Source organism: Trachurus japonicus, chromosome 13 (assembly GCF_045865225.1).
Source record: "Trachurus japonicus isolate A0001 chromosome 13, Traja_1.0".
Taxonomy (NCBI): Eukaryota; Metazoa; Chordata; class Actinopteri; order Carangiformes; family Carangidae; genus Trachurus; species Trachurus japonicus.
Window position 1 is genome coordinate 29170991 of NC_140919.1, and position 27952 is coordinate 29198942.

Sequence of the window (27952 nt, forward strand, 5' to 3'; positions counted from 1 at the left end):
CATTTTAGCGTTACTGACAAAGATAAATCTTTATAGACGACACTCAAGCTGGCTCTGCTGTAGGATATTTTGTCTCATAAAGCTCCAGTGCTGTACCGTGTTAATCTGTTGAGCTGTGTGTGTGTGTGTGTGCGTGTGTGTGTGTGTGTGTGTGTGTGTGTGTGTGTGTGTGCGTGTGTGCGTGTGTGCGTGTGTGTCCAAAGGTTAGAAAAGGGCCATTTTCTCTGTCGTTCCAGTTAGTCATTGCTGGTCACTAATGAGAACACAAACAGTGTTCGGTCCATTCATCAGAAAGGTCAATATAGCTGCATGCTGTCGACAACATGACATGACACACAATTGCTTAATTTAGAAAGGACAGCTTCAATAATAGCAAAACCAACCCAGTTATTATGGGAACAGGAGTACACTCGTTATGGAGCTCGATTTGAAGCTTTCATTCTGTTAGAAGTGTCTTTGTCGCTAAAAATAGGTAAATGGGATGCAGCTACTGTAATTTTACCAGCCTGTTAAGATGTTTGAAGGGTGACTTTTACTTACCAGTGTGCCTGCAGAGTTTATTGACTCAGCCCACATTTGGCTTATTTCCACTTGGCTTTTAACTCACTATTGGCCCTATGGTATATTTTTTATGCTGCCTGTGCGAATTAATCCCATTTGAATGAGAACATTTGTGTTTTCTATAACAATGAAACTGGTCATTTTGTGGATGTGTTTATATTTACTGTGGTTGAATGAGTATTTGATGATGGATTTGTCTCGTCTTTTTTATGTTGTTCAGTGCAACGCACAGGGGCACACGGTGACCAAATGTTTAAGAATTCATTCAATAAATGAGTTACATGTTTTCTCGGTTCCACTGCAAAGGTTTCTTTTCCCCAGTAATGCTTTTGTGGCCAAAAAAAAAAAATGAGACTGTGAAATGCTCTTTACTGGCCAGCAGATGACACTGTTTAGTCAAGTATAAATTCAGCACCATCACAGGAATTTACATTTTACAATACGAGCAGCAAATGAAAACTAATATACAGTGAAATGGCATTATCAAAAGTGTTTTGTGCAGTCTTATTCCTGTGTTGTACATTGTTATTAAATCTTCACAGCACTTTGTTCACAACTCCTTGAAGTTATATTTTGTTCTCACAGTTTTTCTCCCTCTCTTCATCTATTAGACCACAGAGCACCCAAGCGACTGCTGTGATTCTTAATGAATCAATTAGCTTTACTATTATGCATAAGTGTAATTACTAAAAGAAAAGACTACACACATGATTAATATTTTTTAATTAAGTCTGAGTCAAGCCTTTTGAGCTGCACACTATCTGGACCCCACTGGTGTTAAGAAAACACCAACACGTGTGTTTCATCACAATCCCTGAGGAAGGTTAGTGCAGCGTTGTTTGAAGCTGACTGCTGTTCCCTTCAAATGTCTTTCTTTGAATTTTATTTCATGTAGATCACAAAAACAAATGATGATGTACACAGAGACACAGACACGCATCAAAGATTTACACACACTGTGGTGAGTAGCTGTGGCGAGCTAATGTGGTGTTTTAGATTTTCTGGTGAATAATTCAGGAGATTTAAGTGAACTGAACTGTCCACTGGCCTGTGGCAGCATACATAATGTTCAGCTGAAACAGATCGGCCTGGAGTGCCCTGGTGTGGAAAAGGAGTGAACACTGCAAAAATGTCCACGTTAAGTCGAATCTTTTTTCATACAACATCATATTTCTTGATCCAAGTCAACAGCTAACCAAGCAAGTAGATGTAAGATAAAGTGATTTTAGCAGGTTTCTGAGAAGAAAAAGAGGACCAGAGTGACTTCATTACATAGATTTATTTATTTTTTGGCACAGAAAGAATAACATTTTGTTCATCATAACCTTTTCTATACAGTAATACTTTGGTCTATATGACATAAGAGAAAAATATCTAGGATGATCATGAGATTCTAAAAACAACAACAACATATTTCTGCTTTATAGATTACACTCACTGACACAGTTGTTATCATTTTATTGTGAAAAATGTTAGCTTTCTCACACCTCGAACAGCTACTCAGAGAAAAGGAAACTTCCTATGGAGTCTTGGCAAATCATTATGTCTGTGTAAAGGGTCACAAGACAAACTGTTTAGGCTCCAGTGTTTAATTCCTGCAGCCACTGCTATCAGTATTTGAATACTTTCAGTGCAACGGTAATGACTACATTTCTGAGAGGTCCGTGACAATTAAACATTGCATCTCTCTCATAGACTGTATATGATCTCTCTGCTATACAGTGTGGACAGGAGTTTCTGGCTTCACTGATTCTCGGACTGGTCTGAAACTGCAAATGCACATTTTCATTGTGGCCACGTGTGCACAAACACTCTGTCATGCTGAAGGCACTTCTTTCTCAGTGTTGCTTTTTGACACTGCTGCACTAGAGAAAGAACTGTGCCTGCAGCAGCGAGGGGTTTTGCACCGAACAGTGATTTTGTTCGAGCAGAACTCATTTGATGCCTCATTGAAACCCCATTATAACCACGATGGAGCAAAATGAACTGTTATTGACGTGGTCTGCAGCCAGCTGGTTCAGGATGGCGGGGGAGTGCGGTTGCTCGCCCGGTCTGCGGCATGGTTGCACATTTTTATTTTTGTCTCATTCTCATTCTCCTCACTGCATTCAATTCAGTCTCCCTGCCCCCACTCCCCACCTTCCCACCTACACACAAACACACTGTGATTTCAGACATGCCGGTCATTATCTGAGCCAGCCTCTTTGGCCCATCAGGGTCTGAACCCCACTTGACACGACAGGCCGTCCCTCGATTGCTGCTTTCAAATAAACACGTCAGAGCACTAAGAGCAGATGGGCTTTAAGTGCCATGAAGTTAAGAGCAGGACTGTGGAGGGTGCACAGAGAAATGGGAAACCTGTGACAATGACATAGCAGGATAGGAAAATTGAATGAAGAGAAATAAAGAGTGTGATTGAGGGAATGGAATGCCTTTCTGAGAGCACGGCACAATTTTCTTTTTGATGGGATACCTGCCAGAGGAATGCAATGATAATCTATAAACTGCTCAACCATGTCAAATGTGCTCTATTATACCTGTCCTGACTGACAGCAAGTAGATTCAGCGCTTACAGTACAATCTGAATTCTGTGGTGATCATGAAGGAACATACATTACAGAGGGATTCGTTTCATATTTTTGTTTGTGAATATGAAGCTTTTTTTTTTAAATGGCAACAAACTTGTATCCTTACACACAGACATTGTTGTAGACATGACTGGGATATATGATGCCTCTGTAAGATGGCAACCCAGGGACCCACTGGTCATCAATGTTGTATGTTTTTGCTTTTAAAGTATTGAACAGATGGCCCTCTCAGTTGTACTTCTGAAGAGATTGGTTCTGTCAGACCAGCAGCAGGAAAGTATCTTATAATGTGATCTCAACAAGAGCTACGGTTCATTATTCAGACACATCAAACGTGTGTATGCGTCTGTCTCTGTGGCTCTACATGGCTGCGACAACAGTTGGGTGATGGACGCAGTCACAGCGTATACCATGTCAGTGCAGGCCAGAGCTGGACTGATGTCTCCCTGTATTTGTGAGTATTGCACATGACAGCCAGCAAACTGCCTCGGAGCGGGACCCGGTGCGTGTGTGTGTGTGTGTGTGTGTGGTTGGGGGGGGGGGGGCTGCATTTCTGCATGCATGCTCCACATTCACTCAGACACTGAGGTGAGCAGACAACACAGAGAGCTTCACTGAGCCCGACCTGCTCTGCATGAAGGACGCACACTAAGAACCAAAAACAAACAAAATATAATTTTACCAAAACTGGATCAAGCACTCTTCAAAATATGCCCAGTCCACTTCTGTGTCTTCTTTTCTTTCTTACTATCTGTCTGTCTTTCTTTCCCTACCTCGGCTATTCTAGCCATTCTCCCACTCTGTGGAGTAATGAATAATAGAGGAGTGCTTGTCCTCCCTCGTTCCCCTAGTTAATCAGAACTTGCCTGGCTGCCCTCTCCTCTGCCACTCCTCGCTTTAATAAATCATTCAGGCCTTCAGGACGACAAGTCCGTCAGCGCAGGCTAAGCAAGGGCCGTCCTGGTAAAAACCTTGCCATCTTTTCTCACTACAACCTCTTCGTCTACCCCTAAACTACTCCTTTCTCTGTCCATCCTGCTACTCTACGTCTTCCACCTTTTTTTAGTTCCCCCCATTACTTGCATCTGCCTCTTGCTCTTTTTTCTTCTCAGAAGACTACCCAGACTGCCACGAGTCCCTGTCCATTTCCCTCCCACCTCTCTGCCTGTCTCCCATGGGGAACCATTTCACTTAAGCTCTCACTCTACCAGGGGTCGACCCAAAGTGTAATGTTCTCATCCCTCATCCCTTTCCTCTTTCTCCTCCTTTCTGCCTCCGGTGTCTCTCTGCCCACAAGTTCCTGTTGGGGATGACGTCACATGCATGTGTTCCCAGTGGATGCTGCTGCACGGAGGTATTAAGGGATGGATACTAAAAAAAACATTACAGTATGTGCTGAGATTAATTCCCCACTTAACAGTTTGGACATACTCAGTAGCTTCTTTTGCACCTACTTTTGGAGAAAAGACCAGATTTAGGCTGTTGTGAGTTTGACTCATCGGCTGTCAGGAGGAATGTGTAGGTGCCTAAAATGGGTGCCAGTGCAAAATTGAAAATTAAAAAACAGAGCAAACAACATGGTGATGTTTTGATGTGAAGATACAGCTCCATAGGTTGAGATTTGTTAAGTTGAGTGTGCAAAGAAGGGGACCAGTTTTGACCACAGTGTATGAACTAATTGTCCATAAAACCTCAGTGTTACAGTCTCTGTGCTATGCTAGCATGGGTGTGAGTTGGAGACTGCAGACAAGCACATTTCCCCAAAATGTTAGCCTCAAATTTTATCAAGGAGCTGTACTCAACTTCTGGATCAGGTTTTCATCAAAAGGACGCTGAAGGACAAATATCAGAATGGATTTGTTGGGGCCTTTGTTTGCGCCTTATTGCACCCCCACCTCTTTCAGTATCCTCTCTAGGCATCATTGCTTTGTGCAAACAACCTCTGCATTTAACTCCTCTCCTCTCTGGGTGTTTTCAGCCTCTTTGAGTACTTTACAGACAGACTTCCCAAGCAGCAATTATTCTTAATCTGGCTCCATTAACCAAGCAACCCCCCCACCCCCACATCCACCACCTCCTTGGCGGGAGGGTATTAATCACTTTAATTGCCAAAAAAGCCTGAGACCCTCATCCCATCCTTCATCTTTCATCCTCTTTGGATGTTTCTCCCTCTCCCTCTCTCACTATGTTACACGAATGACTCAACTTGAGCTTTTTATTCATCAAGGCTCCCCTCTCACTTTGCACATCTAATCCCCTTAAATGACCACTTAAGCATTTATTTCATTATTTACCACAATTTTATTACAGTCATCAAAAACCCAGCAGAAATTTTCAAGAGTAGTGTACGTTCATGTGTGTGTGCGGTGCGTGCATAATATAGTCACGGTATCGTTCACATTGTGGGGACATAAATCTGTTTCTAGAGTCACATTATGGGGACTTGTCTTTCTGAGGGTGACAAGAAGTAAATGACCTGAGTAAATCATTAAATGTTAAGGTGAAGGTTAAAGGCTGAGTGTTAGGGTTAAACAAATGACGGCTATGGTTAAGGTCGTATTTCAAGTCTCCGGGAGATTAATGCAAGTCAATGTAATGTCCTCTGAAGTGATGGAAACATGACTGTGTGTGTGTGTGTGTGTGTGTGTGTGTGTGTGTGTGTGTGTGTGTGTGTGTGTGTGTGTGTGTGTGTGTGTGTGTGAATATGCCCTGGCATGTGTGAACGCTCTGGTATTTTCTTGCTGTCTGATCTGATTAGTGGCTGTTCCACCATCCCTTTCAAATGTTTCTAACGAGGTGCTGTTTCGGTGCACTGTGAGGTTAATGAACAAAAGAAGGAGGATGAGGGAAAATTTGCTGCATCTGGGAAAAAAATATTACATGGTAAATTAGGGAGCGAGCGAGGACAATGAACTGTCGAGTGCAGAGGAGAGTTGTGTAATATCATCATTTTGTGGCGGTGACCTCAGTTATACAGGGAAGTCTGTTAATGTGAAGTACCCTGCACCAGAAAACTCTCCCGTCCTTTACAGTCCACTTGTTTTTAATATGGTTTACCTGCTACAGAAAACAAGTTCAGCTCAGACTGATGATGGAAAAGATTGTATTTATAGAAACAAGGCTAGGAGTCTTGAGCCAGTAGCAGCTATGACAGCCTGCTGGGGGACTGATCTGAGCTATCGGCATCTTAACAGTTAGCTTGCAGCAGATGCAATATATATATTAGCATGTGACCGATGGGATTAAATGGGTTAATGAGCATTTAACACAAAGAACAGCTGATATTGATGGACATGTCTACATTTTGAAGAGAATCATTAAAGTCATTATAGTTAATACCACCCTGAGTGAGACATGAATGTTTGTACCAAATTCATACGGCAGTCGTGAGGTAGGATAAGTCAAGTCATAGTAGTTGCTTTGTGGGAAAAGTCATCAAAGTCCATATGATTCATTCTCTGGGAAACTTGAGTTTCTGGGTAAGATTCCATGGTAATCCAGCTCACATACACAGTCGTCCACTGAGCTGCATCACTATAAGAAAAATAATTGTTCCAAAGGCTATGTGAAAGGCTTTGTGAAAGGCTCTACATTTCTCTTGTGGTAAGTGCCAATTTGCTTTTATTGTTTAGTGTATTAAAATGTATTGCCATACACAGAACAGAAAGAACCTCTCTCTTTAGCACAACCATAGATCAACATTTCTAAATGGGATTTCAAAAAATCAAATGCAATACAAGATTGAGACCCTAAAACATGGCTGGAATTGATGTTGGTAAAATTATTTTCTTCATGGAAAATTATTTCTATATGACTGTCCAGGCAGCCTCTCAGGTGTTTAAAATAATGCAAACTCTCTAAAACATTTACATAAACATTAGACATTAGGAAACAAAGTTTAGCGCCACACAGTGATAATTCCTCTGTTTATAATTATGTGTTTTGTTTGTTATAAGGAAAAAATCACATCACTTGCTTGTTTGTAGTTCATTAAATTCATGCGTTTACCTTATCCCCATAAGCTTATATTTCAACTATAAGTGTCGTCCACCCACCATCTGGCTGAAGCCTGTTCCAGGTTGGTGTGTTGTCTGCTCTCACATTCCTCATGAGGATGGATGTTAGGGAGGAATGAAACCGACTGTGACTATGCCAAAGAGACGGAGGACAGATGAATAATCCTCTGGAAGACCAGTCCTATTTCAACAGGATTGAGCTGCTGAACCAATCACAGTTGGGCGAGCCAGGGGTGGCGTCCCATCAATAAAGTGGACAGGACTGTTACTCTTTGGGTGGTCACTTTCATGAACACCCTTCATATCTCTTCCTCTGTCTTGTTCTCTATCACTCTCTCAGTCTTTCTGTTGCCCAGCTATTAAAGTGATACCCAGCCCAAAATCTGTCTTTTACATATCACACGCCTCTTGAAATGTGGTTATAAAACGTTGCAGTTTTGTTCCTCAGCAAGAAGTTGCAGCTGTTCTTGAATAATCTCACTTACAATAAAATTAAACTTTTCAAAAGTTCGGCTACTTTGACCAGTGCTGCACGACCCAGTCATTGTTTGATCACAGCATAACTAGTGACAGTGTTGTGTTGCCTTGCCAGTGTTGCTTCTGTTTTGTGCTTGTAGGATATACAGTATATAGCCTATATATAAAACTTCAGAGGATGCTTTTTCAAGGTCAAGGTCAGGGAGGCTTCAACTGTCTCCTGCAGGAGAAAACAAATGGTGCAGGATCAGAGAATGGATTTGAAATGAAAAATATAAAAATATAGTTATTTGTTGTGTTGAGAAGATTTGCATCACTCTATGTCTGTGTGGTTAAAAATGCAGCTGAAGCCAGCAGCCCTGGAAACAAGCTACGCTCCTCCACAGCTCAGTAATGTACTACACTATATAGGCCTATGCTATATGCATAAATGTGTACATGGAAAGTGTGACACTACTCCTGCATTGAAGCAGGCACACAAAAAATAAATAAACAAATTATAATTAAAAAGAATACACAAAATCAGCTGTAAATATATCAAACACATTTCAATATCAATCAGTTTCCTTTAAAATCAGTGTTCAACTCAAATGTTATACAATCCAGTTTTCTTCCCATCTCATGTGGTGCAGAAAACAGGATTTGATGGAAACTTTCTATCTAAAGATCCTCCGCATGCCATGGAAGCTGCCACAGGTGTCATGGTGATGAAACCACGATCCCACTGGACGTGTTTACATCACAACAAGATGCTGTTTTGACTTGTTGGTCCCCAAACTCTCCCACTCAACAGTGAATCGTTTCTCCTAGCTGTATAATCTATTTACTGGTACATTAATCTCCCCCCTCCTGAGAAAACATCTCTCTCTCTCTCTCTCTCTCTCTCTGTCTTCCCTGAGGTCTCTCTCCCCTGTTAACTCAAGCAGACCAACACTCCAAACACAGAAAACCAACGCTTACTCTGAGGATGTAAATTATGACACTTTTCAGGCATCTGTGATCACTGAACCATGCATCCATATTCTAACTCCCTCGCTCTCTGTATGTGTGTGCATATAAACATACCTTTGTGTGTGTGTGTGTGTGTGTGTGTGGGTTGGGGCTGAACATGTGAGAGTGCGTGGGTGTGTTTGTGTGTACAATGCTGAGCTCTCTCCATTTTGATTTTTCTTTGGCAATTCTTTCCTTATGTAAGATAAATAATTCAGGCCTCAAAAGGCAGAAAACATTCATGGAAAAAAAAACAAATGAAAGAGTCATGAGCCCCGACTTTCTCCATGAATTGTCTTTAAGGGAGGACTGCATCTCCTCTGTGGTGGCGCGTAAAAGCCCCGCTTGTACTGCAGAGTGCGCTCACGCAAATCACCGCCCCTCAGCTGTGTGCAGCCCAGGAAATTGAGCTGCTTGCACTTGCATTTTCCCCAAAGTGCTTGGCACACCAACAGGATCTCTGTTAGCCCTGCTCAGTAACAAGGATAATAGATTACATCTTGCTCAAATATCGATATGTCCCCCAGCGCTGGTTCATGGAAAAAAGACACAACAGCAGGATGCTCCCTGTGAGAGAGCAGCATCCTGGACACAGGCACTGGGATTTTTTTTTTTTTTTTTTTAATATCGGTACTAAATAAATGGAATCTAATGGAATAAGCCAACCACATAGATTGAACTAACAATAATTGTGCTTTAAAGGTCCAAAGTGATTTTGTTACACCTCCTCAGAGAGTATTGGATTAGCTGTGTTTTCCCTATTGAGCTACTTACCACCTCAGGCTTTCTGCTAATACCACAGCCCCCATTCTCTCCCTCGTTCATCCTCAGGGCTGCTGAGGTGGCCATTCAGGTAAGAGATGTTGCTGCCACTGCGATCTAGAAGGAAAAACACAAGCTTACTTGTAATGTCAAGCCCTGCTCTTTTTAAATTTAATCAAGCACTTAAGGTCTAATTGCACTATGTGCTAAAGAAAGACCCCCCTGTATGTGCAGATTTGCTGCTGCATGATAGCTGTAAGGTGGTCATTGCCTTTTCACCTAGAAGTTGTCTCAATCCCTTGTTAGCTCATTATTCTTGAGTCGGCTTGCAGCAAATGATTGACAGGTTGGTAGGTAAGAGTCTTATTCTCACCTTAGTGATATGTCCTTTAACATCAGACAGTAGCCAGCAACACATAAACACACAGCAAGAGCCACAGGTTCAAAGTCGGGGTGAAGGGTGATGACAATGCAAAGAGGAGGACGCCTCAGGAATTCAGTAGCCTAATATGTGGGATGAGGAATGAGGTCTTTCTCTTTTATTTCCAAATTGTTATGGCTCAATTACAACGGTTTTTACAACAATTAAATACTGTAGATTATTTTGAGACAAGAAGAAAGCATCTTAGGCTAAAAAAGAAGAATTCTTACAGTGGCTGCTCCTCCACAGATTTGTAGTCCTTTTATCATTGGACTACACAATAGTATTTTATCAGCCATGGTTACTGGTATCTAATATTATATTACCAATCTTAATCTTTACCCTTTGCATGTCAAATTATTTTAAAATATTACATTATGAATGTATTACAGACTGTTGAGGTCCAGGTTGTGTAATGGTGTTGTACTAAGGACTTATCATAATTGAGGAGCACATGTAATAATATTGTAGATGTAGAGTATTGGTTGAACAGAGCATTCATCATGCAGTCTTCACTACTGTCCTTGTTTTACTCCTTCAATCGAAGAATCCTGCCATCTCCTTCCCTGTCCTTTACTCTCCACGCTTCAGCTAATCAGGCAAAACAAGGCAAGGCAATTTTATCTGTATAGCCCATTTTTACAAACAGTTTGTCTCAAAGGGCTTTACATAACATCATAACAACTTCCTCTGCTTTTAGACTCTCACATCGACTGAGAAAAAACTCCCAGGAAAACCCTTTTAACAGGGAAAAATTGGGTGAGCGACAGAGAAGAGATGCCTCACTCAGGATGGGCAGACGTGCAATAGACGTTGTATACAGACAAGCAAACAGTTTACAACATGGAATATGGCAAAACATTGAAAATGGTCAACAAGAGCTGATGGAGGCAGCTTCTGGTGGGAGGAAAGGCAGGGAGAGTAGGCCAGCTTAATGGGAGGACTGGATGGTAGACTGGTTCATGAGAAGGGAGGGCAGGTCAGTTTAACAGCAGGGGAAAGGGGGGAAGGGGGCGATGATCAGAAAAATGGAGCTCCGGTGGATCTGTTGAAACACAGAGTGCGAGACACCAAGGTTTAGTTTAAAATAGTTCAAAATGTGTGGGAGGAGAGGAGGGAAGAGGATAGGAGAGGGCTCCATGTAACCAGATGTGTCCCCCAGCGGTCTAAGCCAATAGCAGCATCGCTATGGTTCAGAGCTACCTGAACCAGCCCTAACTAAAAGCTCTGTCATACAGGAAGGTCTTAAGTCTGGACTTAAATGTTCTCTGACCCATGGAGAGAGCTGGTTCCACAGTAAGGGAGCCCGGTAACTGAAGGCTCTACCTCCTAGTCTGTTTTTAGAGATAGGCTACTGGGAGTCACTAACGGACCTGCATTCTGGGAACGGAGTGCTCTGGTAGGACAGTAAGGAATGATTAGTTCTTTCAGATAGGATGGAGCTTTATCATTAAGAGCCTTATAAGTCAGCAGAAGGATTTTGAAGGCTATTCTGAATCTTACAGGAAGCCAATGGAGAGAAGCTAAGGTGGGAGACATGTGCTCTCTCTTACGAACTCCTGTCAAAACCCTCGCTGCAGCGTTCTGGACCAGCTGGAGACTCTTTAGAGAGTTTTTCGGACATCTTGACAAGAAAGCAGAGAAATGAAGGTGGAGAAATATGATGGGACAAATAAGCCGGTGCATATTCTCATTTGCCCAGGTCATAGTATTTCAAAGGAGGTTAAATCGAAAGCAACTGGACTTAGTTATTTGTCTAGGAAGACGTTTCACCTCTCATCCAAGAGGCTTCATCAGTTCATGTACGCATCTGACCAGGCTGGGACTGGTCCAACTATCTGGTGTGGAGACTCACTATTTAACCTCTTGTGTGGGCGTTCACAAGGGTGATGATGTCACTGGTTCCCTTTAGTGCTCCAAGTGCCAACGACAGTCGTTTAAATGACTGCCTTTGATGGAAAGTTGGTTTCGACTTCGTTAGTGCCCTATTGTGTTATAACGACAGTCGTTGGAGTCACTTGCCACTTGTGAACAGTGGTTGTTCTTTGAGGCTAGATTGTTGAATCTCCTGGGAAGGGATGAAAGGGCAGCATTGTACCTATCTCCAATTTACAATGCTGCCCTTTCATCCCTTCCCAGGAGATTCAACAATCTAGCCTCAAAGAACAACCACTGTTCACAAGTGGCAAGTGACTCCAACGACTGTCGTTATAACACAATAGGGCACTAACGAAGTCGAAACCAACTTTCCATCAAAGGCAGTCATTTAAACGACTGTCGTTGGCACTTGGAGCACTAAAGGGAACCAGTGACATCATCACCCTTGTGAACGCCCACACAAGAGGTTAAATAGTGAGTCTCCACACCAGATAGTTGGACCAGTCCCAGCCTGGTCAGATGCGTACATGAACTGATGAAGCCTCTTGGATGAGAGGTGAAACGTCTTCCTAGACAAATAACTAAGTCCAGTTGCTTTCGATTTAACCTCCTTTGAAAAAGATGGGACAAATAAAGAGAGGGGGAGATGTGAGGACAGCGTGAGAAAGAGATGGAGAACTACAGGAGGAAGGGGAGGGTGTGAGTGAATGAAGGGGAAGAAAAAAAGAATAGGAAAATAGAGTGATGGGGAAGATGTGCTCAGACTAAGGAGAATGTATTGATCCCTACATCATGATGGACTGAGTGGCCCCTTGTCACACTGACAGCCACAGACAAATGTAGCATCAGATAGGCGGCTTTGCAGCTGTGCCGACCAGATGGAAAGAACCAAACAACAACAACAACGGCAACGTAAACAAAAACAAAAAACACAGCCCAAAGGTTAAACCATATCTGGGGGGGAAGGGGATTCTCGCTAAGAGCAGTGTGCACCTCATGATATACTCAGCGTAAGCCCTGTGGATTTCATTGATTGCTGATGTCCAGTAATGCCCGAGCTTTATCTTGCACAGCCTCCCCCCTGGAAGAGGCAAACTGAGCGTGAGCCTGAAGCGGGGACGATTGTTTTTGCAAATTGAGTCATTTCTGATTGGAGAGCCTAATGTGGGCTGGCCTGTGCAGCCAAAGTGGGTCATAGTGTAAAGTGGACATCACAGGCCTGACACAAAGTGGAGTCATCCACGCTGGGGGGCATCTCACTACCTCCACCCTGGAATGACACGTACACTCACATGGCTGCTGCAGAACACACTCGTCCCCCACCCCCACACCTCTTTTCTCCACCTCCCCCAGCTTTTGTTTTCCCACCTCTGTTTTTTTTTTTTTTTTTTTTTTGCTGCCTCTGTTCATTTATGTTTGCAATATGCAGCAGGGAGATTTTCATCTCTCATTTCTTTCTGCATGCTGCGGAAATTGCATTTGCAGCTTGTTCACATAGTCCAAAGACCCACTGGCATCTCGAAAAACACACACACACACACACACACACACACACACACACACACACACACACACACACACACACACACACACACACACACACACACACACACACACATTTGTGTGTTGTAAAGGCTAACCTTAAACCTCTCTGCTACATCCCTATCTTAACCCCATTCCTAATTCCAACCCAGAATCGAGTCCCGATCCTTAATCCTCTTAAAGAAGTAAGAAAGGGCTAAATGTCCTCACTTTGCGTGGGTGTTGTTGTTTCTATCCTTGTGAGGGCCCCCAGAGCAATCCCAACTGGAAACACACACGGTCAAACCAAAGGAGAACAACAGGCGTTAGGACCCAGTGTCTCCGCTGTAATAAGGTAGCAGAGCTGAGGAAAGGCAAAGGGGGAGAGAGCGAGTGAGGGAGAAAGAGAGAGGGAGGGGGCGGGGGGGGCGATGGGATGGAGAGAGCTGTATTTTGGGAAGTCAGAGGAAAGCTGAGAGTGGCAGGAGAAAGTTGACATGGTGTGAGATGGTGAGGATTAATGAAAGGGCTCCGGTCTTTGGAGGAGGAGACAGCGGGGCGCGAGAGGAGATGCTGAGCTGGAGAGGAAGGAGCGCGTGTGACGGAGCGCGCACATGAGCGCGGCCAGGCTGAACAGGTGTAACGGGCTTCCTCCTGCATCCACAGCCGCATCAGCACCACAGCTCCACACAGGTGGGGGTGGGGGTGGGGGGAACCGCAACTTTGGCTCCTGATCTGGTACTGTAAAGCTCTCTCACGCAAACACGTGTAGTGGGACACGTACAATAGACACGCAGAGGCCACAGGCAGCGCGCACACACACACAGTTTGTTCACATGCCCACGCTGCCAGTGAGCGAAAACACCGCGCCAGCCAGCAGTGTGTAGAGGCAGTTGTTCCTGTGGATGCTTACAACCGGGGCGCTGGACTCCCTCGTTTCGTCTCGGAGGACTCATCCCAGGGACAGGACGGCAGGACAGGACGGAGGACGGCGTGTCCAAGTTTACAGTGTAAAGGTGAGAGAATACCAAACACTTAAAAGAAACACTTTGATATAAGTAGCCTATATATTTTTAAAGATAGAGAACAAAAGAAATCCCTGAATGATGTTCTGCTTGATTCTCATTTGACATGAACATTTTATCGTTCTCCCTCTGATCATGTCTTCTTTGTTATGTTTTTATCACTCCCTCCTCTCCATGTGTGGAACAGCATTTGCACATCTGTGAATGTTAAAGCATTGCTATTAGCTGTTACACACCCACTAGTGATAACCCACACCAGGCTGCTGACTCTTCAGTCAAAGGGTTTCATCTAGAATAACTTGTTAATATTCAAGTTGAATTTCCATGTCAGCAGTATAGTTTGTCCGGGATTTTAACTGAATCTTTGTGATGACACAAAACCTTTCAATTACTGATTCAGAGCTAATAGGCTGTTTGAGAGGGATGATTTATTAATTATGATGAAGGCTCTGATGTCCTAATTCTTGACATCAGAGAGGGGAAGGTTTTGTATGATTGTAGTGTTGATGATACTGCTCTCTCTCTCTCTCTTCCGAAGTGAGATCTCAGTATCCATCGTTCAATAGAGAAGCAGCTTTGTCCTGTGTGTGTTTGTGCATGTACAAGAGAGGACGCGGCTGTGTTGGAGTGGAAACCCAACAACAAGAGGACATCCTCCCATTACAAACACACACAGCTCTATCCCTTTGTTTATGTTTGTATAGCTCTAATGCTGTATGACAAGCCTGGTGTGCAGTAATATACTGTATAAAACCACAGCACGCTCATGCAGTATTACTGAGACGTCAACAACCTGACACTCCTGCATCGCTTTGTATTTAGTTGAGGGATACATTTTTGATACACTTAGGTGTATGTGTGTGTGTGTGTGTGTGTGTGTTGGGGGGAGCGTTTTCAATGTTACAATAATTATGATGATGATGACGATGATAATAATGATGATGATGAGACCATGTACTACATCATGGCTCATGTAAAGATCTGTGAGAGGCTAATTACCTCATTCAGCTGCACACAATCTCAAACACAAACGCCTTTCAGTCACTTGTGAGGACCACTGCATTGTTCTTGTTGCTTTCCCTGTTTGTTTGTTTTTTTCATTTTGTCCATACACAAAGGAAAATCCCGTCAGAACAGATATTGTCACTACATTGAGATTAATACTGCCACCCACACAGGCATGCACTGGTCTTTACAGTGCAATATGGCCAATGTAAACATGTAGTAGGCCCACACGTTAAGCCTCTTTTCAGTGTTTTTACAACTCATGTTGTCACATATTTGTCCTGGCTTTGCCAATAACAAAACTGATAAGTTTAACTGATAAAAGGGTGGATTTAGACACAACATTCATTGGGGTTTTTAATGATAAGTGTACTGTATAATTTTGGATTTCATGGGATTTCATAATCTCACCTGCACAATCTATATTTGAATTCTTGTTTGTTGCTTTGTATAGATACAGTAAGACAATCAACGATCCAATTTCATAATCAATAAAAAAGATTTTTTTTAAAAACAATCCCATTTCATTTACTCCAAAAATGAAAATACTATTTTTGGAACAACAAAAAAAAAAAAAAAAGAGGCCATTTAGATCTGTCCACTGAAACATATTTATTTTTATCAGCCTTTTCTGTAGGATTCAGTAACATGTAAACCCTGGAGAATATGGCAAACTGAGTTAAGGCAGCTGTAGAAGGCACTGAAGCACAAGTGACAAATGAACAAACGCACAGTAAGAGAGGGAGCGAAAGAGAGAGAGAGAGAGATAGTACTGCGTGTCCCACAATGCTCACAGATGCATGTAACATTACACTGTGTACAACATACCGCACACTCTATAGAGATGCTGGAGCCATTTGCAGCATATTGCAGATTGGTAACTTCTCGCTCCTCGGGCCTCATTGCACAGAAGCACCAGCTGTGCCAGTGCAGTGTGCATGTGAGTGATTGTATGCACGAGTGTGTGTCTGCGACGTGTGTAGTTATGTATGTGCAGCTTGAGGCCGATCATAGACGTCTTCTGAGGGTGTTTACCATGTGTGTTTGAAAGGTGAATGATGCAAAGACTGGATATGTCTGTGAGAGAGTGTATGTGGGGGAAACAGAATGACTGTGTGTGTGTGTGTGTGTGTGTGTGTGTGTGTGTGTGTGTGTGTGTGTGTGTGTGTGTGTGTGTGTGTGTGTGTGTGTGTGTGTGTGTGCGTGCGTGCGTGTGTGTGTGTGTGTGTGTGTGTATGTATCTGGGGTTAGACCAGGACATACCATGGACTGATTAATGAGCTCACGCTGTCATACACACATTCTGCACAGGGGGGTTCAAGTAAACCCAGCTCCTGGCATGACTGCGCTCATTTGTTATTGTAGAGTAATTCTGTGGAAATTATCCATCCTTTGCAGTCTAATGTGACAGTAACACATCCTCACTGGAAGGCACGGCTGCGCTGGAATTATCCCATCCAGTTATTATCAAGCCGAGCAGAGGAACAGTACTGAAATGGCAAATTAGCCTCTGCTTCATTTATCCTGCAGTGAACACTGCACTGCATGGTGAATGTGTTTCCATAGGAACATGGTGTTACTTTGAGCTTCACGAGCTGTGCAATGCTCTCTACATTGCCACCTGTTTTTGTTTTTTTCTGCTTATCTTTTCTGTTCAGTTTCCTCTCCGCTCTTGTCGGTTACTCCACACAAATCAAGAAAGAGACACAGAGCGTGAAAAGGGCTTGGAAATGAAATCAATAGTGCTATTTAACCACCACTTGGGTTTTTCATATTTTTGTTTGGCATATCTCGAAGCTAGCTCTGTTCTTATCAGCCTGGCATCGCTGTTCTCCAAGATGTCTTTTTATTAGAGACTGCAGGCGATTACAGCTCCCATCCTCAACAGCCTGTGTGCCCTTTCTTTTCTATGAGTGTGTTCACTGTATCTGCATTTCCTCGATCTGTATCAGCTGAAATATTACAGCAATTACTCCAAGCTCTGTGCATGTGTGTGTGTGTGTCTCTGCGTGTATTGTGAGATAGAGAATCAGTGTGAGTCAAAAAGACTGCAGAGTTGCTGAAAATCAGTACAAGAGTCAGCAGCAACAGGGTTTAAAGCAATATTTCACTTTGGTGATGCGCATTTCTATGTTTTAAGAACAGGCTTTTTTTTCATGCAGCAAGCAGAAATTGTACCAAGTAAGACAAGTTTTAAGTTTTGTACAGTGGCTTTGCCAACAGTATTAGTCAGATCAAAAGCAAAAAAAAAAAAAGATGTGTGGTTATGTATGTGTATGACAGAGCACCAGACTAGAAACGAGAGAGATAGGGAGCGAGAGAAGAGGAGCTCTTGTAAAAGTGTCAGTGGTGATTTGCAGTGGCGTCCTTGCAACCTTCCCTCTACCTGACTGGATGTTTTATGAGCGTTGCAGAATCAGAAAAGGAGGCAGGCTTATAATACAGCTGACAGAAGTCTTTTTATGGTGGATGGGCAGAGGTGAAGGGGGGGGAGGGGTGTAATAAAGCTGAGTGCATCTCTCCTGGAATGAAGCTGCAGCGATTAGGAGGGGAGCAGAAGAGACAGGGAAGCTTGGTGATACAAATATTGTAGTGTGTGAGCAAGCATGTGTGCGCAATATGCACCGTATGTCCAGATGTGTGTGTGTGTGTTGTGTGTGTAATGAGGGGGAGGCAGTTCACTCTGAGCTGTTGCTGACGTCAGCGTGTTGAACGATCACTCAGCTTGTTCAGCATGAGAGGTACTAGCCCTCCATAAAGGACTGGGTGAAGAGGAGGGGAGCAGAGGGGGTTTGCACATCGAAGCAGTATCAGCGCTCAGAGCAGAAAACAGCCCTCAGCGCCACTTCAGCCCAAAGACACCCAATTATTCCAGTTTTATTTTTCTGTGCCGTGCAGTGAAGCATGCAACAACAAGTCACTGAATTGATCTGGAGCCAGTGAAGCACTCTGCCATGCAGAGTGAATACCAACTGATGAGATATTATGTATAGTTTGTTGAAACGACACTTTCTTATTCTACCAGGAAGGAAACGTCCCTGAACACACACAATACAAAGACTTTTTTTTTTCTAAAATCCCTTCTCACTTGTTAGCTTACAGCAGCATCTCTCCTCCACTCACTTATGTGCTAATTTTAGATGTTCTTTCTTTTGAGCACATGAAGTCACTCTCATGTGAACTGAACTTCATTTGACACCACTGGGCGATGTCTTAAGTCTCTAATAGCAGCGTGCACGAGAGACACCCCAAATATGCCAAAATTCCCATAGTATTTACACATTGAGATGGCTAAATGTGTTGACAGGTTATTTTTGTTGAAACAAAATAAAAAACAAACACCCACAGACAATACAAAGACGAACTAAACTGTCCTTCAGTCAGCAAACAAAAGACCTTTGCATTAAAACAAAGCAGTGCATGGGATAGACAGCCTGATTATTCTACTGAGTCTCAGGCAGATGATTACACTTTTTGTCTGCACTCTCTTTTCTATTTTGATACAAACAAACTCAACCAAACTTAGTTGTTCTTGTTTACATCATTTTTTGTCTCCTGTTGTGAACAAGTACAAAACAGTGACACAGTGCTTCAGTCTATTATTAGAGCTTCCTTTTAAAGAATGAAATGATTCAAGTTGCTTTTTTTTAAAGGGCCTATAAAAGCAGAAGTAGCTGTCAGTGTCTTTTTTGATTATAAAACCTAGGTCTAGATTCTATATTGGTAACTGTGAAATTATCAAACTGCTCAGCTCACAGAGAAATCCTGAATTCAGAAACTGAGCCTTAAAATGGGCCATCAGAACTTCTGTTACTTTGTGATGTCACAACAAAGCAGTCACCACTAAGCCATGGCCCAAGCCCCACACATATGGATCACCATTTAACACTTGTAGGATTTGGTTTGGGGTGTTTAACTCAAAATCGGCTCGTAGAGACGCTCAGTCTACTCTCTTTCGATTGGTTCACTGAGCTAATGTTATACGTAAAACTACCCCAAAACTGCAAATACATGTTCTCATGCATCAACACTTCAATTAAAACACAGATAAAGTGCAGAAACTGGACCACTCAGGTAACTGGGCGCATTAACTGTTTTTCTTTGTTGATCAATGCGCTCTGTCCCCCGTAAAATAAACGAAATAAATAGAGTAAAGTAATTGTGACTGTGCCTCATAAATACAACCTGTTAATTAGGCAAATGATAGATCTTGCACTGCTGCACTGCTTGTTATGTCGATTCAATCATGAAGTTATGATTGTGGATGCATTGCAGAATGCATAAATACAGCTTAATGACAACAGATGTAGTTGTTTATAATGACATTTAAAAAGAATGACCCCAGAGAACATTAGAGCCGACAGAGAGAGCGTCTTCTGCCACAATGGCTCCTGATCACGGTATCTGCTTAATAGTTGACAAGGAGATCTATTCTCCCTGTCCATGGTGAAGCAAACGTTTCAAATAAGTGTGGATGGTGGATCAAATTACAGAGAACATGCATCTGCCAAGTGTGAACTCATTATTTCACTTATAAATCAATCAAAAGATTTCCATTGTAAACATAGAGTCTCTCAGCAGCTGCAGTGTAGAAAAACAGAAAGACATGTTAAAAAATAGCATCTGAAATTGTACCTTGCCTACTCCTACACAGTTGGGTGTTTTCAATGGATCATTTTAAAACAGTGCAGCAAGACAGTGCAGAGGTACATTGTGTCCATGCTCAGTGTCCCTGTCTGCTCTGAGCTGAATGCATGTGTATCCATCAGATATATAGTATAGTGCTGAGTTAGAAGATTTCCCCTGAAACACACTGAGTCTACAGCTACTACACCTCAGGCACAGTGGTAACTATTTTATTACACTGTACTTCACCATTTTGTACCATGTATCATGGTATTATACAGCTTCTGCTACACCTGACTGAACTATTGTTGTGATGTTCGTATATAATTTGTTCCCAAATGAGATTCTAAATAAATAAAACTTAACAATCAACCTATTACCATGTATTGATTGATATTATGTAAATAAGCATACCTATCTATGAGTGTATGTGTAAGAGCCTCATTCTGCTTAAGGTGTTAAGCGAGTTAGAGGACTTTGAGTTGCTGCAGCAGAAATAGATCAGTGGTTTAAAAAAAAAAAAGGTAGCTGATGAAGGAAAAACTGGTTTAGTTTTGACAGTGAAAGTTTATTTCATCAAACATGAACTCCCTGACATTACAAACTGTTGCAAAGCCAAACTGGGCGGAGGTATCATCTACACAGTGAGACTTCTCTTAAACCATGATGTGGAGATTTATTATCAGAGCACCCATTCAAACGGTAGCTACAAGGTAAACCCTGTGTCATGTTGGTAGGTCGAGATTCTGTTAATGACTAAGGACAGTTTGTGTTATTATGTTAACATTATTTGAAAGACTGAACTGTTTCCTAAGATACAACCCCACAACCAAAAGACACAGAAAGATAGGCCCCATATGCTCAGGTAGTATAGTGATTTTATGTACAGTATCATAATGATATCAAATTTTAAGCATGGGTGAATGGATGAAATAAAAAGAGGCAACAATTTTTTTTCGACACTTTGCTCTCCATTTGCTCTGATACTCCTGATATTAGTCGGCCTTTTAAAGACAATCTGTCCAGCCACTGTCTTGTCAGCACCTCAGGAGCTGTGCTGGCTGAAAGGACGGCAGGTCCTGAGGACAATCACGCCGTGACGGAGGTTGGATTTGGTTGGTTGAATGGACAGACACTTCAGCAGTGCTTACTCTGCACTGATGTCTTGAGTCTGATGTGAGCCTGGCACAGGGGTTCAGGGTCGGCATAAGCCCAAGTAGTGTGAGTATGTGTGCGTGAAGAAAAACAAGGCTCCATTCCAACTCGGTATAGCACACGACCCGCAGGATCCTGTATGCAGAGTGTTAGTGTTAAACACAAGTCTCAATGTTTTGTGTGACCTTGTTCTTCTTTTAACAGACCTCACCGTTGTCCTCGAAGAAGCGGATAGAAAGCCGCCCCGGCTCCTCGTCTGTCCTGAATGAAACCCTCTTAAGGTGAACAGGGTGCATTAAAGTTACATGTCCCGGAGGAGCGCTGCCACAGCAGGCAGCAGATCCACAACCATAAATCACAAGCAGACAACTTTGATTTCTTCATTATCGCTTCCTGCTGCAACAACAGAGGAACAGGCATGTTGGCAGGCCTGCTGACCTGCGGATGTGCACCATAAGATTCTATTTCTGGAGCCTCGTTGCTTTTACAGATTAACTGCCCTCAAATATGGCCCCAATTCGTTCATTGCGCCACTAGCTTGACTGTTGCTGGAGGTTGTGCATATTTAAGCTTCAAATCACCGCAATGTGCATCAGTCCAACCATCTGAGGGGGGACGCTGCCTTTGGCCTGTTTTAGAAAGCAGTGTCACTGCACTTTTTTCAGCCTCTTGCAAGAGTAGCAAACAAAAACTGCTACATGCCACAACTTGAAAATCTCTTTTGTCGGTCTCCTTACAATCATTCCTCAACTCACGTGTCATTGCTCATTTCCATCCAAAGTTGTTGGAGGGAAACATCAACATCCAAAGCTTTCAGACTAATACTTTGACACTGTGCTTAGATCAAGACTTAATATTTTATTGCAAGAGACATTTTTTAGAGTTCCTGAGGGCAATCACACTGAAATCCCATTGCCCACTGTTTTCATTGGCCTGTCTGGGGCTAATCAAGGACTTCCATCATCAGAATTGACATTTTCATATTGTATGAGAGAGAAAGTAGCAGACATTAGCATATTCATGAACACTGACACATTCAATCATGTGAAATGGGAAACATGGGGCAAACCCTGAGCCATCAAGCCCTGAAACAAATAGCTTCTGACATGTGAGGAGAAGAGATTCCTGAATCCACTGAGACAAGTTCAGCAGCTCATCTCCCAGTAAACACCACTGACACGTTAACCATATTTCACTCTATTATAAAGCTGGCATGTGTTGCTGGCCTCCAGATCAAGGCCCGTGATAAGACAAAAATTAAAGAATAGGATTAAAGATGGATTATCAGTGAAACACTAAAACCGGCAAAGCAGCTGCCTTTGCATAAGCCCATTGGACGCTCTTCAGGGAGACGCACTGCAGACCGATTTGTAGATTACATTTGGTTGTTGATGTGGTGGCCTCTTGTGTGGTTGCTATTAAAAGAGAGGGATGGAGAATCTCGATGAGCTGGAGCACCCTCTTCTGGGAGAAAATCCTAACAACAGCCGGGCGCCAGGGCCTGGGCTGGGGTCCGGGACCGGACAGGCCCCCGGTGGACTGTTTAAAGGCATCTTGGTCAAGTGTGAGGAGGACAGGGCCTATCCTCCCTTAGCATGGAGGAGCTACTGTGGACATCCTCCTGAGCTTCACCAGCAGCAGCTACTGGACCCTTGCTCTTTGCCTCGCACACTGGAGTCATTTTATCCACCGGCCCCCATCTGGGGACACACAGACTCCCTCCTCAGCAAAGACTACCTGGAGACCACCTTTGTGGACATTCGGCCCGGCTCTACGCTGGAGAGGAAGCTGCTGGCCGAGACGCAGGACTTCCACAGTGTGTCCTACAGCATGGACGATGAGGACGACCTGCTCCCTGACTCTGACGTAAGACATGATGCTGATAAAGATTTTTTTGTTATTTACTGACAACAGTTTGTGCTGTAAATTGTAAAAATCCAGTTTTCAAATTGTTTCCAAACAGTGATTTCTAGGAAAAGTAGAGCAACTCATTTCCTTCCTGCAGACACTGACAGAGAAAGATCATTAACACATACTGTAAATGGGACTAACATGATTACTATAATTTTCCCTGACTGCAGGGAACCACCCCATTATCCATCAGTCCACACCCAAAGACATTTAGCTTGCAGTGACATAAAACAGGGAGGAGCAGTGGATCAATTTAATCATAGTGTGGTTGGTATTGTTGCTTGATAAATGACTGGAACAATGACTAAATTATCAAAGTTGTTGATAACAACTAATTCCTTCATCTCTGCACATGAATAATAATGACCTCGCATCAGCTCATTTCATCCACGTCTGCTTTGTTGATTGGAGGAGATTTACTTTTAAAAGCAAGAGAAAATCTCATATTCTCGGTCCAGCGTCTGGAAATGAAAGAGGAACCTAAAATAGACATATGCGCGGTGCATTTCAGGGCAGGCAGAAACTGAATGCTTTCTGTCAAACAGCCAGATTACATAAAGCTCCTCTCCTGTGGAGGTGCAGGTAATGACACTACAGTAGCAATGGAGGAGGCCAGTTCTATTTCATAGATCACTGAGCAAAGCCCACCCTGGAGTGAGATGTAAATTAGCTTTAAACCGTTTACAGTGGTCATGTGACGTTCAGGGGATGTATACACCGTAGATGTCACAAATAAGTCAAAATTATTATGAAAAGTCTCCAAGCAAGGTGAAAATAAATTAAAGTTTCAGTTACCTGGTGTGAAATGAGAGGCTGAAGGCCATTCTACAATAATTACTTTCATCTGTAACACCATCAAGTAGACAAACAATAGCATTACAAACCATTAAAACCAAGAGCAGTTGGCTGCTGCACAGTTCAGGTTTTGAGAGTTTGCTCCACAAGGACAAAGGAGCAGCACACAGTGCATAAGAGTTTTTTTTCCCTAGCTCATTCTAAATGCTGGTTGTAGTGCAGTGAAGCCAAGGCAAAGGCCTGTGGGAATAAAACCTCGCAGTGACCTCGAAGAGCCACATAACAACTTCTCCCTTCTTGCTTTGTTTCACCTCAAATGCTCAGTTACAGGAATCGAACTGACCAACAAAACTCCTTCAGTACTTTGTGATGAATTTTCACAGTGGAGCCGATCAGTACTATACAGCATGCTGCCAGGGCAGGGCAGATGGATTTTATACATGAACACAGTGTCAGTGTCAGACTTTTGGCTCAGTATGAGAGTTCCTTGTTTGTTGTCGCCATCAGAACCGATTCATGTCAACGAAAACTGCTCATGGCAAATCGGTCCTGATATAAAAGGTAGCTGAAGATACAACAGTTCAGTCCTAACATCAGAGACCCACAGACCAGCCATGTGCAGTGATTGACACACTGACATATAAAAAACCTTGCAAACACAAATGTAGAAAGAGAATGGTGCACGGTACGAAGCAAATGTCTCATGTGCATCTTTGGAAAACATTTCAGACATGATATAAAACAAGCAGAGTAATAATATGACATGGCCAGTGCCAGAAAGGAAGTCAGACTGAATATATGCAGCTGTTTCAAAAAGATGCGTGAGTCATGAATCACCTGCGGTCAACACAGCTACAGCACATCCACACTAACCCCATTCAGTCACATTGTCTTCCAGGCACAAGCAAAGTTTAGCAGTTGTCGTGGACGACATGGACGTAACGTGAAAAAAGCAAATTTGATGGATGTGTGTTATGTTGTATGTTTAATGCAACTCTTAAACTGAGTTGTAATCTGTGCCTAACTTTGAGTGACTAAGCTTTGGGTTTAAAGGGACATTTCACTCAAATTGTGTTTGTTACTCATCGATATAGTGGTATCCTGCCATGTATAGGATGAACAAACACAGTCATAATACACACCATGCACTAAAATCATGACCCACAGGCTGCCACAAAGTTGAAATGAATTTAATTTGAGGTGGTTACAATGTTTAAAAAACACATGATAAAATCTGAATATATAAGGAAGGGTCTTTTGAGAAACAGTGTTGCAAATGGACCTACTTTAATCCAGAGAAATACGCCCTGTGATAGATGTTCATTTTAGACTTTCCACAGTGATGGGGACTGTGTTCATAGAGAGAAATACTGTGGCTGAAGTTTTTTATTGCACTTTTTAACAGCTGTGAAATCATATTCAATTAATCTCTGCAGTGTGGAGACAGAAATCTCAAACCTTGAGCGAATCAAAGCAAAAGAATCTGCATGAACAGACAGCATCAGAGCCTCTAACCAGTACGCAACTGAACTCTGTTTGAATCCCAGGACTCGTCCATTGATGACTTCAGTGATACAGACAGCGAGAGCAACTTCCCTCTGATGATCCCTCAGGACTACCTGGGTCTGGCCTTTTTCTCCATGCTCTGCTGCTTCTGGCCCCTGGGCATCGCTGCCTTCTACCTTTCACAGAAGGTTAACACTCACAAACACACACACACACACATACACATCCATACAAACACTGAGTCCCGAGCTGACAAGATATAACCTGGCAGTGCAGTTCACAGCCAAGGGTGATGTCTTTCCCTCTGCAGTGTGTGTGGACAAACAACAGGTCCACTATGTTAAGTCCTGTACAATTGTGGACATCATAGAAGTGCTTTGGAGTTGAAACAGGGGGACGTTGCACCAGGGTTAGGCTACTACGCACCAAGCGTTTGAACAGTCCAGAGGAGGAATACTGAAAGATGCACAGTGTGGTTTTAACCATTCCAGTACACACACCTATGTCATGACTCAGAAAAACAATGTCCACAACCATCTCCTCCCAAGCATCATAACAGCTGCCAAAGACTAATCTTCTCTTTATTATGGCTGTTCAGGTTGACAGACTGTGAACTTTAAACAGGATTTGTTTGTTGCAAGTCAAGTTTGTTTTAATCATATATTCCAATAGATGTGCAACACAAGATAACATCCGTCAGTGAACACAAATTAACCAAATAATAATAATAAAGTCAGTCAAAAATGAAACCGAGACAAGTTTGAGTAACAGATCATTTTGTCCTTCCTCTGTAATTTACATAATAACACCCCATGATGACTGATCTGTGTAGATGTCAGTTCCCTTGAAACTTATTCAGTATCCTCCAAGTAGAAGATTGTTGCTGGCCTTCAATGCTGTGCTGAAGTCATCATCACATGTTAAGCATTACTGAAGTCAAAACAGAACAAAGGGATAGATACTGTCGATAACTGATAATAATGAATAAGATACGCCAAGAAGAAATACAATATATCATATCCACACTATCACATAATCCCAGTCTTATAAAATGTGTATTTCCAATGACACCTGTTTTGTTTTGTTTTTTGCCTCTCCAAGACATGGGGGGAAAGGATCAATAAAAAGTCAATAATCATCTCCCAGTTCTCTAGCTAGCTGCCCAAAACCAGTCTCTCCAAAGGCTGTGGGCTTAGCTACTAATGCAGATATAATCAGAGAAATAGCACATGTGAAAGTGTTGATTCGATAGCTGAAATAATTTCTTCTAACACAGATTTGGTGACAATATGGAGCAGCTCTAAGGGCAAAGGGACAACTTCAGTGCACAAACTCATCTCATCAGTCACTATTACCAGTGGCACTATGAAAAAAAACACTAACACCTCTATCTCTAGTCACCAGAGGCCCATAGTTTATATAGGCGTCATTCCAGCAGTGCAGGGGGGGGAAAAATCCCATTAATGCTTTTACAAAGCTAACTGGCAGCAAGCTGCAAAGGCCTTTTGATCAGATCAATAGCCTTCGTTAAGGTTTAATTAGAGTCATAACAAGAAGCCCCAAGGTGATAGATTTCCAATATTGTTGAGTGCTACCTAAAACAGGGGTCAGAGACAAAGACAAGGACTGGAGGGAGAGAGGAAGGAAGGAGGAGAACATGATGAATGAGGCACAAACGTCGGGTGCGATTCAGAGATGGGAGATAATATGGGTTTAGCGTGTGATTGGAACGAGTGCAAGAGGAAAGTGTAGGTTAGGGAGGACATTGACAAATGATGACAAATGCTGCCCTACCCACCCACCCAACCCTCTCTAATCCTTATCTCACCCTTCTCTCTCCTTTTCTCAATTTCTCAGACCAACAAGGCATCAGCTCAGGGGGATTTTCAGGGGGCCAATGCAGCGTCTCGTCAGGCGCTGTGGCTCTCAGTGCTCTCCATTGTGTTCGGAATCATAACGTACATCTGTGCCATCGCCGCGCTGATTTCCTACCTGTCTGGGAAACCACCATAAAAGCGACTCTTTCACTGGGGGGAACTGCACATAGAAGAAACAGACCATGAATATCCACGTACGCCAACCCATCACCTGCAAGTGTAAAGTAATCACAGTGTTTGTCCGTCAAATCCCCCGTCTGCATTCATGTTTTTAGCTACACCGAGCTGGAAAAGCCAAGAACAGACAGTAAAGATACGACAGGAGAGCTGGTGTATCCATCAAAATCACCTCTAATTGGATCAGGACATAATTCAGCTCAGAGGACGTTCCTCGCATGTGAAGAAAATCTATTTGAAAGTTATTCAGCATTGTTCCATGTAGAAGATTCAGCCTGTAAGTGTTTTATTTTGTCACCCGTGGTCTTAAGTTACCTGCTGTTCTCTCAGTCTGTGCTGTCGTCATCATCACGTTGAGCATCACTGAAGTAGAAAAAAAAAAACTGTGACAAGAAATGCAGATGTTATCACTGTAGATATCACTGTAACAAAACAACAGATGAATAATGAGAAGCAGAGGGAGAAAAGATGGGGTATGTGGCCTCAACTGATGGGGGTGGGGGGTGGGAGGGGCAGTGTGTGGCAAGGGAGACTGCAGATTTATGAGAAGGTCACAGCAAGGACGTGGCTGTGGCTAAATCCTGATGGACCTTGCTGTTGGAGGGTCTGAGCCAGCACTGTCGCTGAGGGCCGTTTCAGAGCCCCAGAGCTTTATTTTTAA

At 42.8% G+C, this 27952-nt stretch overlaps 2 protein-coding genes across 2 annotated transcripts in view; one reads left to right on the top strand and one right to left on the bottom strand.

Annotated features, from left to right (window-relative positions):
• nup88 (nucleoporin 88) overlaps positions 1–27952 on the bottom strand; it is a 109946-nt gene that overhangs the window by 33136 nt on the left and 48858 nt on the right. The window lies entirely within an intron of this gene.
• On the top strand, positions 13633–27290 carry tmem91 (transmembrane protein 91). The gene is made up of 4 exons (XM_085795824.1): positions 13633–14230; positions 21230–22891; positions 25279–25425; positions 27095–27290. The coding sequence occupies exons 2-4, from the start codon at positions 22457–22459 to the stop codon at positions 27248–27250; spliced, it is 738 nt and encodes a 245-aa protein (XP_085651950.1). The 5' UTR covers positions 13633–14230; positions 21230–22456; the 3' UTR covers positions 27251–27290.